General features: G+C 40.4%; 1 protein-coding gene across 2 annotated transcripts in view; it reads right to left on the bottom strand.

The window, feature by feature from the left end:
• Positions 1 to 12,900, bottom strand: part of adamtsl4 (ADAMTS-like 4) — a 164,142-nt gene that overhangs the window by 108,504 nt on the left and 42,738 nt on the right. For both annotated transcript variants that reach the window (XM_057834063.1, XM_057834062.1), the window contains exons 3-4: positions 7,194 to 7,741; positions 3,534 to 4,125 (exon numbers count right to left, since the gene is read on the bottom strand). In XM_057834063.1, coding sequence (XP_057690046.1) covers positions 3,534 to 4,125; positions 7,194 to 7,741 — 1,140 coding nt within the window. The remainder of the gene's footprint in view (positions 1 to 3,533; positions 4,126 to 7,193; positions 7,742 to 12,900) is intronic.

The following is a 12,900-nucleotide window of genomic DNA, read 5'->3' as shown; positions in this document are numbered from 1 at the left end:
CAAGCGTGGCATTCTTGTCTCGATGAAACCGCAGTTATGGTGAGATCGACTTGCCTTTGTCACCTGCCTTTCCAGTTTTATTCCTAAGTAACAGCTTACACCAGCCATCCAAGTCCCATACAAGAGAGCAGAGCTCATTTTGCCACACAACCATCACTTTCCTACCCCCTACTGGGTACCATCACTAGGAAAGCCTCTCAGCAGATGTGTGTATTCTGGTTTTCATCCAGACACACACACACGCGCATTTGCTAGGTTCCATTTCAGTGCTCATGGACAACAGCCTAGTGTTGGCGCTAGGGAATGATCAAACCTTCCAAAAACACTCTGTTGACCTTCACATTCTCTGTTGAATGCCACCGGTCTTCAACACACTGCTCTCATTAATGTTAATCATGACCATAGGTCTCAAACACACTAACATGCAGGCATACATACAAACTAGGACTGGATGATACGGCCTAAAATTAAAATCAATTTTTTTTCACCCTCTACTTTTTAAAGAGACAACAGCAAGTGGACCTCAGGTGTTAATGGGCTTGGTGTTAATGGCTTTTTTAAAGTATCATAAATAATCACTTGCCCTCGAAAGGGTTGCAAAACCTTACATGTGGAACAAGAATAAAAAATAAAAATAAAAAAGTACAAAACTTCTGTATTGAATCTTTTTTTCTCCATATTTGTGCTGTCAGCCCTCAAATACAAAGAAATAACTACACAAAGTTGCTGCAAAAAATCATACTGTATATACTGTACATACACACACACATTTTTTAATGATCTGCAATAAAACACTCAGTTTAATTCATGGAATCAATTTACCACTCTGGCCTGACAAAAACTCACATTGATAAAATGTTAAAGAAACACTTGGTAGCTTTTCAGTTTTGGTCAATTTTAGCGACACCGGTGGATAAAAGCGGTAGTGTTTTGCCTTAAGCAAGACTGTTTCCCATGAGGACCAGCCCACACGCCCAGTGTCGTAAAATCATCAACCAGTCAAAAATCAATATCCCGGTCGCCTGCAGATGGATTAAACAGCATTTCTGTTTCCAGCGGCTGCGAGAAGGATGAATACTAATAAGGTAATGAATCCAGTTGTGGATAAACAATAGCATATGACGGTTAGCAACCGTGTGGCTTAGTGTGGCTAACCCCCCCACACGAACTCGTCAGCGCTACGGTTGGGCACCGAGCATCGATGGGATCCGGTTCTAACACTCCGATGCTCTCGGAACCGTTCGAATTTTTAAATTTCGATTCAATGTTTCCATGCCCTGACCACCGAGCGGGAAAAAAATTGCTGCCAAAAACCATGAAGAAGCCACAAGAAGCGTGTGTCTGTGCTTTGCAACTTGATTACAACCATGGACACGGTGCGGTGGAGTTTAAAAGTTTGGTTCAACTTTACAGAAAAAAAATGAACAGTCAGCTCAGTGCAAAATTTGCAACACAAGTAAATCATGCAAAGGTGGCTGCACGACCAAGTGCATTGCTGAGTGCCGCATATTTGACATGTTGCGCCGCCAGAACCAGGTAAGTAAAACGATAAATTACGTCTGTCTTCTGCTGTCCCCGCGACCCGACCCTGGATCAAGCAGTAGATTATGTAAATCATATTATTATGTTGGGCTACGGTAGATATCACATGTACATAGAACTAGATGCGAAATGACAGACTTGCCGGCGTTAGTAAACAGCCGCCATCTTAAAGCAGTAGACTTCTTAGTCTCCATAGCCTATATAAGCACCTATGTCCTTTACATAGCGCGTTGGTGCCTCCGTTAAAATCGACAGTATTAAAAGATCTTCAAGCTCCCAGGTAAGGCACATGTATGGCAAAAGAATATGTGTAAATGTTTTCACCGTCAGCTTTTGAAAAATATTCATCAATGTGAAAGTGCACTCCTGTGGAAAGAAACCATCACATTCAACCACCACCAAACTTCACTGTTTTGTGGCAAAAGGTAGATTTTTCAATTGAATCTTCCATTGAATTACACCACAGTCGCTGCAACTATTGCAGGAGACCTACTGGAGCTCGCATGGATCAGCGATCCACTCAGAAAACAGTGAAGATTGGTGGTGGCCATGGTCATGATCTTGGGGTTACATCCAGTATGGGGGTGTGCGAGAGATCTGCAGGGTGGAAGGCAACATAAATAGTCTAAAATATCAACAAATCTTAGCTGCCTCTTACATTCCTAACCATAAAAAGGGACAAATTCTGCAGCAGGATGGTGCTCCATCGCATACTTCAATCTCTACCTCAAAGTTCCTCAAGGCAAAGAAGATCAAGATCCTCCAGGACTGGCCAGCCCAGTCACCAGACATGAACATCATTAAGTAGGATGAAAGAGGAAGCATGGAAGACGAAACCCAAGAATGTTGATGAACTCTGGGAGGCATGCAAGACTGCTTTCTTTGATGTTCCTGATGACTTCATCAATAAATTGTATGAATCCTCGCCGAAGCCCATGGAAATCATACAAAATATGAAATTTGGATCTCACAGCACCACTACTTAATTCGCTTATGTTATGCAACATATTTTTGTATTTGAAATACATTTTTTGTTCAATTTTCACACTACTTTCTGTAGGCGACAAAACTTTTGTCTTGCCAAACTTTGACCTTTAAGTCTTCATTAAATGATAAATCTTTTTTCAGTTAAACAAATATATTTTTGTACATTCAATATCATTTGGGAGGGTCTTAGCTTTCATATGAGCCATTTCTGAAACCAATTGAATCATTAAAAGTCAGGTTATTAGCAAGTGTTTCTAAAAAAAAACTGATAAGCGACAAGACTTTTGTCAGGGACTGTACAAGTTAAAAATAACCCCGTGAGAAGTTCATATAATTTAAAAAAATCATCGAGAGGACATTAATATAAACTATGCAATTTTTTTGACCCTGCCTCTTAAACGAATCAGAATCAAGAATTGTTTGGAACCGGAATCGAAACCTGGAATCGGGATCGGAACTGTTCAATTTCAAACGATGCCCAACCCTAGTCAGTAAGGGTGTAACGGTACATGTAATAGTATTGAACCGTTTCGGTACGAGGTAGTCGGTTCGGAACGGACGCGTACCGAACGAGTTTTTGACGTAATATAACCCTTACTTTTCGAGGCTGTGAGTCGATCGGGTCACAGTTTATTTGTGGAGATTATATTTACTCTGTCTTCTCCACTATAATGAGGACCAACACGGTAGGACAGTATAACCCAGGAACGTCAATGGCGCGACAACGTGGCCGCCGCGAGAACGCAGTGAAACGCAGGCGTTAGAGTCAATCAGCCAATGCACACCACGGGTGAAAGCAATACAGACTTCTTCACGATATAAAAGAGGTGTCATTCAACTAGTTGTCAGTCGACATATAATCACAAATGTTATGAAAATATTTTATAAATGTTGAAAAGTTACCTAGTGTTGCTTTAGCTACCAAAATTTTAACTAATTCACTGCCAGTTCAAATGGATTTGTCAATGGTTGGAAAGAGTGAAAGAATATGACCTGTTTATTACCTGTGAGAAGCATCTGCGATATTCCTTCTCGGGACCGGAACACCTGTAGTTCTGCGGCGTTCCTCTGCTTCCAATGACGCCTGCTTCTGGCAACACGTGTTGCCCGTGGGGGTGCTGAAGTGGGTAAACGTTGCCTGTTTGTGGGGCTTGAGGTCCGAATCCCGGTTGAGGTGCCCTTTCCCTGTGTACGGGCCAGTGAAGAGGAGAAGAGTAGTGGAGTTGCGAGTTGGGATGCAAGTGAGACGAGACAGGAGGTGGAGGTGGTGCAGCGACAGTGTCCCAATCAAATCGTCGATGACTAGACAGGACCGATGATGACGAAGAGGGGGAACGTGGCAGGAATTGAAGAGGGGGTGGGACTCGGACCCGTCTGTGCTCACTTCTGCCATGTAGTTGAGGTGTCGCTGTAGTGGGGGAGGCGGTAGTGGTGCCCTCTTCATCATCGACCTCTTCGTCATTATCATCGGCAGCTTGTTGAGGTCCTGACGTGGTACTGTTATCAGTGTGGCGAGCCTGCCGACTGGGTCGGTGCAAAGGCAGGGAGAAAGGGACTTTCCCGTACCCAAACTGACCGGGACGGATGGGCGAAGACCTGCGAGGCATAAATGACACAAAATTTAAAACTCCATTATTAAAAGAGCTAAACGGCAAATATTATCAAACAATTTTTGAATGGATTACCTTTGCAGTTTCCTGTTTTGTAAACTGTCTTTTTCATCATGCTGTTTAACTGTTTATAAGGTAAATGATTTTTTTTTTTTTTTTTTTAAGTGAACGCCAATAAGTCCTGGCATCCACATACATGGACATCACATTTTGGGTCACGTATTTAATATTTATTATTAATATTTATTTATATTATTTATGTATTTAATAGTGCTGTCAAATTTATCACGTTACCGGGCGGTAATTAATTTTTTTATTTAATCACGTTAAAATATTTGACACATTTAACGCATGCGCGGAATGACCCGCTCATGCATTGCCTCAAACAGATTACAATTACGCAGTGTTTTTTGCACATTGAGAGCTAAGAGGCCGAGAAAGGCGAGTGGACACAGGCGTTCTTTGGACGGCGCCGTTTATTGGCGTAAGCTTCGGCAACTCCTTCACAACAAACATAAGTATCATTTAGTGAAAGCACAACAAAAATAATATTCCTATCTCTCAAAAAAAGAATGTTCACAAAAAGAAAAGCGAACTGGCATTCACAATCAAAATAGCAATGCAAAATATACATAAAACTTACTCAGACTTTGGTCAAACTCTATTCAAACATTTCGTTTAGCTCAACAAATACACTGGATGGCAATATTTAGTCACAATATACAAACTATCAGAGGACTTGTACGTTGTGAAGCCAGCACTCAAATGACGTGGATGGACCAGTAAACAGGGAACTGCGGCGTCAGTCGAGGGACAAAACACACTCATTGGCTTGATTTCTAAGTAATTTAAAACTCGCCATTAACACCTTGTGGTGTATTTCAATCACTACCTTACATAGTTAAAGACACTGTCGAAGAACGGCAGGGAGCCCGCGCGACGTCACCGCTCGGCGACGTCAACAACGGCGAGGTACTAGTTTATTTTTTGTTTGAAAATTTTACAGATTTTATTTAAATGAAAACATTAAGAGCGGTTTTAATTAGGGCTGTCAAAATTATCGCGTTAACGGACGATAATCAATTTTTTAAAATTAATCACGTTAAAATATTTGACACAATTAATGCACATGCCCAGCTCAGATTAAAATGACAGCAGTGTAATGTCGGCTTGTTACTTGTTTTTTGTAATTTGGCGCCCTCTGCTGGCGCTTGGGTCCAAATGATTTTATGGGATTGGAGAGTGAGCATGGTGTAATGACATCAACAATGGCGAGCTACTAGTTTATTTTTTGATTGAAAATTTTACAAATTTTAATGAAATGAAAACATTAAGAGGGGGTTTAATATAAAATTTCTATAACTTGTACTAACATTTATCTTTTAAGAACAACACGTTTTTCTATCCATGGATCGCTTTTAAGAGAATGTTAATAATGTTAATGCCATCTTGTTGATTTATTGTTATAATAAACAAATACAGTACTTATGTATCGTATGTTGAATGTATATATCCGTCTTGTGTCTTATCTTTTCATTCCAACAATAATTTACAGAAAAATATGGCATATTTTATAGATGGTTTGAATTGCGATTAATTACGATTAATTAATCTTTAAGCTGTAATTAACTCGATTAAAAATTTTAATCGTTTGACAGCCCTAGTTTTAATATAAAATTACTATAACGTGTACTAACATTTATCTTTTAAGAACTACAAGTCTTTCTATCCGCGGATCCCTATAACAGAAAGAATGTTAATAATGTTAATGCCATCTTGTGGATTTATTGTTATAATAAACAAATACAGTACTTATATACAGTATGTTGAATGTATGTATCCGTCTTGTGTCTTATCTTTCCATTTCAACAATAAATTACAGAAAAAGATGGCATACTTTAGAGATGGTTTGAATTGCAATTTATTACGATTTAATTATTACGATTTACGAATTACGATTAACTCGATTAAAAATTTTAATCGTTTGACAGCCCTAGTATTTATTATTATTGTTAAAATTTGGTATACAGTTGTGGACGTCAGTTCTCAATTGTAATGATATTTAAAAAATATATATATTTTTTGTACTTAAAAAAAATGTATATAATTTTTAATGACTAATTATAAATTAATATGATAATCAAAAAGTAAATTAAAATGAATGGCTATGGCACTCAATATAACTGGGCTGGCAGCAATCATTCACTGCCAACCTCTCACAGTCAAAATGGATTGGACGTCGAGCACCGTCAATGGCAGCCAATGAGTTATACAAGTGTAGGGCACTCATTTAACTCATTGGCTGCCATTGAAAAGTTAAACGATAAATGGTCACGGATCCTAGAGTGCCATCAGCAGGTTGCAATAGATATACAGAGACAGAAGTGTCATAGAAAAAGGCCTAAAAGTTGACATTCCCCATAATTGTAATGGTTAGTCAAAGGTTTCCACTTCGTCGTTAAACTGATCTTCTATAATAACTTAGTAATAATACAGTCATAACATAATTCAGAGTCTTAGTGAGGCATTGGTCCAACTTGCAATGCTTTAATGACCCAGAACATCATAACAAACGCTCCCCAATGCCAAAATTAAAGTTCAAGCAGGTATTTATTACGGAGTTATTTTTGACCGCCGCTACAAAATCATTACGGTCACGATGTTTCCCAAAGTACACATTGTGAGTCATCAAACACCTCATTGACATTTTTGCACAGCACTAATTCCTTTGTGGGTTAAAAGAGGAACATAAATTGAGTCCTCTTACTCATTCCGGAACGCTGATGTCTTATGCTAGCCATGCACATTTAATTTCCTGTGTGTCACTTAGCAGACGACCTCGTGGTACTTCACAAAGCAAATGTCATATCTCGCATTAACTGTACTCTGTTTGAATCGTTAGTGCACAAACACCAAACCACAATTTGGAATTTTAATCGCATTTGGAAGAAACATAATGATACATCACTTGAGTCACACAAAATTGTTTTGAACTGCTATCATGCAAAATGGCTTTTAGAACCCTCTAGAGTGCACTTGTTGGATTCCACTCACCTCCTGACAGGCAAAGCTTCCCGACTAGTGCTGACCGACCGTCTGCTGCCTCCTCCTCCTCCTGTTCTCGATGCTCCTGGGTTGCTAGGCCTCCTAATGGTGCGTTGCTGTTGGTTGTAGGCACGTGAGGGAGCGTGGTAAGGGGATCGGTACACGGACACTCGGTTCTGATTGGCCGCCGGGTATTCAGCTTGAAGGAAAGACTGATCGGTCTGCCCCGAGTCACCTCCTGGCTGGGTATTTCGATAAAGAGACAACCCCTGGTTGGGATTAGGCGATTGGTGATGAGGCAGGTGTTGACGGGAAGGAGGATAGGGGCGCATTGAGGAGATGAGCGGGCCCCCGACGCCACTTGGAAGATAGCTGCCCCAGTTGGGTGGCAAGTAGGAGACAGGGGGCGAGATAGGTGGAGGTGGAAGACACTTCCTGGTTCTGTGAGACACGCCCACGCCACATGACTGGGAGCAATCGGACCACTCCGCCCACACTGACCAAACACCCTCCACGGGTTCCGTCTCAAACACCTGCCTGGACCTCCGCCCAGCCACCTGTCACACACAGACAGAAACAAGATTTTAACCATCTTGGATTTTGACTAGGGATGTCCTGATCTGATCATGTGATCACAGCCTCTCACTCTCCCTCCTGCTGCTTTTCTTGGTCAGCAGTGCCCTGGAGCTAGCTTTTTAAAATTAACGATGATTGGCAGGTTTGAAGCTTTGCTCTTGCCAAAGAAGTTACGTAGCTCTACCATCAAAGGCCCAAATGTGTCAATCATCGATTTGGCTTGTTAAACACTAGCGGTAGTGTGCTGTGCCAACTTATTGTGTTAGTGAGAGGCTGTTCTCAGCAGCGTGAACGTCAAATCATGAGTGGATTTGAGTGGACTCAATGAAGAATTCATTAAAGACAAGCATTTTTCTACGTTATTCTTGTTTTAAAAAAAAAAAATCACATTATGAAGACGGCACAGTCGGACAGTAACATGTTTAAAACTTTTTAAAAAGTTGGTTTTGGAACAACAGATTGGGACTCAGATTCTCAAAATTATCACATAGTGGCAGCACGGAGGACCCAATTGCAAGGCAAACACGGGAGGCAAGGCAGGGTGGCAGTGAACTCAAAATGATTTAATTCAATAATTTAATTATCGTGACGGAAAAAAAACACATATTTCAAACAAAAGTTGTGGCGATCCAAAAACACAATGACAAACAAAAACTCAGAGCAATAACAAAAGCCTGGGTATTCAAAACTTACTGGGCGGAAGATGGGGAACAAAAGGGCTTTGACACAGGTACAGACCAGAAGCTTGGATAGACAATGACCCAATAAGAACCCACAGCACGTAGGGAACTTAAATACAGACATTGGGTAATGAGACAATGAGACACAGGTGGTTGATACAAGAGGCAGCGGATTGGTCAAGACACAAGGCGCAGGCCACAACAGGTGAAATCAATGGGTAATCACATGGACAAGAAACACCAGGGCACAAACTGAACAGAATTTAACTCAAGCCATGACAAAAATCAGGGTCTGATAAATCAGGACTCAGGTACAAAGATTTCCGATCGAGACATCCCTTATTTTGACTGTTTAAAACCTCACGAATTTGCAGTAAAATACTGGACACTGCAGTTGCCAGAATGGTAACATTTAAAAATGTTAAAACGCTAAATGTTTCCTGTCAAATAAACAACAAACTACCTTAAAAAGAGCTTCATTTTAACTGTTGTTTTACAGCAAACGACTGTAAAAAGCATTTATGTGTAACTGATGTTTGTTCCGCACTGTCACTGTTGCAGTCAAGCGTGCCGACTGCTGAGCTAATAGCCCACTTCAGCAGACACCAGCACGCACTTATGTTCCCACAAAGCAACGTTTTCCTCTACACTCTACATGCACAGCACTTCCTCCGGCTCAGTGCTTCTTATTATTTTCTGTTAGGCCCACCCACAGGAAGACATAAACGTTCCACGCCCCCCCAACTCTCTGCCGCCACTGTAAATATACCATAGTATCATTTATCTACAAAATTCTATTATAAGTACACCTTTGCATAACATTGTATCCTTTTTAATATTAAAGAAAAAAAAAGTTCAAAAAAGAACACATCCATACAGTAAAAATAGACTCATGATACATTTTTTGACCGTTTGATACTGAAAAAAAAAAAAAAAAAAAAAAATTGAAGAAAAAAATAATCCTAAAGTCAAATTGATTAGCAACATTAACTCAAGAGGACAATATGCCAAACCATTAAACTGAAAAAAAAATAATAATAATAATTAATAGAAAACGACAGAGTCATTGGACAGAGAGACATTTTTTATTTTTGCTGCAGTATCAGCTCCTTTCCTGTGGTGTTGGGTTATTTTGCATTGAGCAACTTTGTATGCCCCCTTATGTGATGCTGACAGTGCTCGCTGGTTTACTGATGTCACACTGACAAAGCGGGACGATTGTTGGCAATATTCGGCACCTTTTCGCTGAAAAAAAAAAAAAAAAAAAAAAAAAAAAAAAATCCTGCTATCCGCTGTGAACATTTTTAGACAAAGTAAACAGACTGGTCTTTCCTCGTCTCCCACTTTACTAAAAGTCAAAAGCCAAATGCTACATACTCTTCGTCATATTTCTTTGTCTTAGCTTTTCATATCTCCAGTGCTCTTTGCTGTGTGCTCTTGTTTGGTTAACAAATATTGCACACATGCTGAAAATGAGAGCGCCACTGCCACCCACTCAGCAGATGTGCAATTACACTTTATTCTAGTTCGGCAAAAAATGTATGTTCCCGAAGGTCACATGCGCCACCCCCAGCATCACTCTGCGACCCCCTGGGGGGGCCCGGCCCACTATTTGAGAAGTACTGCTCTAGCTAGTTTCAGTAGCCAACGTGTTTGATTGCCAAGATGATGGTGATAGTTTGAATCCCGACTGAGGGATGGGAGAGCCTGAAACAGCACAGTAATGTTACTGCAAAAACTGATTAAATATGGATCATAGAAAAAAAAATACAAAATTAAGATTTTTTTTGTCTTCCACAATTTTCATGTTAAAAAAAATCTACCAAAATCTACCTTAAAAGGAACAGTTACCAAAGGACAATCCCATTTTTATAGAATAAATATTTTTATGTTACCACACATACAGTGGGGCAAATAAGTATTTAGTCAACCACTAATTGTGCAAGTTCTCCCACTTAAAAATATCAGAGAGGCCTGAAATTGTCAACATGGGTAAACCTCAACCATGAGAGACAGAATGTGGAAAAAAAAAACAGAAAATCACATTGTTTGATTTTTAAAGAATTTATTTGCAAATCACGGTGGAAAATAAGTATTTGGTCAATACCAAAAGTTCATCTCAATACTTTGTTATGTACCCTTTGCTGGCAATAACGGAGGCCAAACGTTTTCTGTAACTCTTCACAAGCTTTTCACACACTGTTCCTGGTATTTTGGCTCATTCCTCCAAGCAGATCTCCTCTAGAGCAGTGATGTTTTGGGGCTGTCGTTGGGCAACACGGACTTTCAACTCCCTCCACAGATTTTCTATGGGGTTGAGATCTGGAGACTGTCTAGGCCACTCCAGGACCTTGAAATGCTTCTTATGAAGCCACTCCTTTGTTGCCCTGGCTGTGTGTTTGGGATCATTGTCATGCTGAAAGACCCAGCCACGTCTCATCTTCAATGCCCTTGCTGATGGAAGGAGATTTTCACTCAAAATGTCTGGATATATAGCCCCATCTAGGGATGGGAATTGCTACGATTTTTACGATTCCGATTCCATTATCGATATTGCTTAACGATTCGATTCTTTATCGATTCTCTTATCGATTCTAATTTCGGGAAAAAGAACAACAAACATTTTGATTGGCATCAAGTTTGTTTAATCAGAAGTCACAACCTTACAAACTCACAATGAGGTCAAAAGAGGCCCAAAGCCTCAATGTTAACTGTGGCAATAAGTGGCAAATGCACAAGAATGTGTAACATTTTACTGAAACATTTTTCTAATAGAAATAAAAAAATATTGGTATATTTTGGCATATAGGTCGTTGTTCTGCCTTTGGCAATGTCTCCAAACTTTTTCCTGTGAGGGCCAAATAACTTTTCCCTTCTCTGATGAGAGGCCGGGGTCAGTTTGTAACAGAAAAAGTGTGACGATTGCAGGAGTGCGAAATGTAAAAAAATTATTGTTTTTCAGAAAGCCACAATCAAATAACCCTCTGTGGATTCTTCACGGAACAAAAGTAAATAAAATAAAAATAATAATATAATATAATGTAATAATAATAATAATAAATAATAATAGCACTATTAATTAAATAGATAATAACCAAATAACCCTCTCTGAGTTATTCACTGAAAAAGGCCAGGAAATAAATAACACTACTGGGAGAAAAAAACAAAAAAAATTCAAATTGCTCTCTGGAATTGTTCAGGGGGCCGGACCAAATATGGAGCCGCGGGCCGTAGTTTGGGGACCCCTGTTTTTATTTACCAGTATATTGAAATGCATGCCTTTTAGTTTTTATGGCGCTTTCACGCTCAAGTGGTGGCGCTCTTGCGCTTCCTCACGCGAAGAAGAGCGCGAAGAAGAAGAAATGCTGCATCCAAGTCAGTGAGCGAGTTAGTGAGAAAGGGAAACACTGCCACGAGCCTACGTTCTTTGTTAATGTTTGTAAAATATCCACAGAGCCAACGCATGTATGTATCATCTTCTGTGTTGTTGTTGTGTGTTTCCACTCGCGATCGGACACTTAAATCCAGTTGTGTAGTGTTTTAAACGATGTGCTAATGCAAGCGAACGCATGCTAACTGTTTGTTATGACTGTGTTAGCAGCTAATCATCGCTGATTTACGTTGATGCGAACCTGTTTGTCATTGGGGACGAAATTGATTTGTTTCATTTCTATTTTTGGTTTCAAGTGATGGTTGAATAAAGTCAGCAAATTATACCAACGTCTTCTGCATCGTCATTTGGGAGTTTAGCTAGCTGTATAGCCAGGACTGAGCCTTAGCGTCTCGGTGAGGACAGTGCAGTCTATTCCCTCCCGATGCAGTTATTTCCATCTTGCAATGACTGCAAGTCGCTTCGTTGTAATTTTTCCTCGTGAAGTGAAGACACACTTTCGAGCGTTCGAGCCTACGTCATTGTTATGTTTACGGCGGCAACGCTCGTGCTAAACTATCGTAACCTTTCATTTTCACCCTTTTTCCTGGTGAAGTGTAGCCAAACTTTGGCGCGAGTGGTTCTTGGCGCCATGCTAGTTTGATGCGTCTGGACAACAAGACACGTCACGACGCAATATGCGTCCTTGGGGATCGTTAAGGCTTTTTCATTGTGATGTCGAGGCCTCGAAACACTCGGAACCGGTTCTGAATTGGAATCGGATTTCGATTCCCATCCCTAGCCCCATCCATTCTTTCCTTTACACAGATCAGTCGTCCTGGTCCCTTTGCAGAAAAACAGCCCCAAAGCATGATGTTTCCACCCCCATGCTTCACACTGGGTATGGTGTTCTTCGGATGCAATTCGGTATTCTTTCTCCTCCAAACACGAGAACCTGTGTTTCTACCAAAAAGTTCTATTTTGGTTTCATCTGACCATAACACATTCTCCCAGTCCTCTTCTGGATCATCCAAATGCTCTCTAGCGAACCGCAGACGGGGCTGGACATGTACTTTCTTCAGCAGGGGGA

The sequence above is a fragment of the Corythoichthys intestinalis genome, chromosome 4 (assembly GCF_030265065.1).
Source record: "Corythoichthys intestinalis isolate RoL2023-P3 chromosome 4, ASM3026506v1, whole genome shotgun sequence".
NCBI classification, from domain to species: Eukaryota; Metazoa; Chordata; class Actinopteri; order Syngnathiformes; family Syngnathidae; genus Corythoichthys; species Corythoichthys intestinalis.
This window is presented reverse-complemented; position numbering and strand designations above follow the sequence as displayed.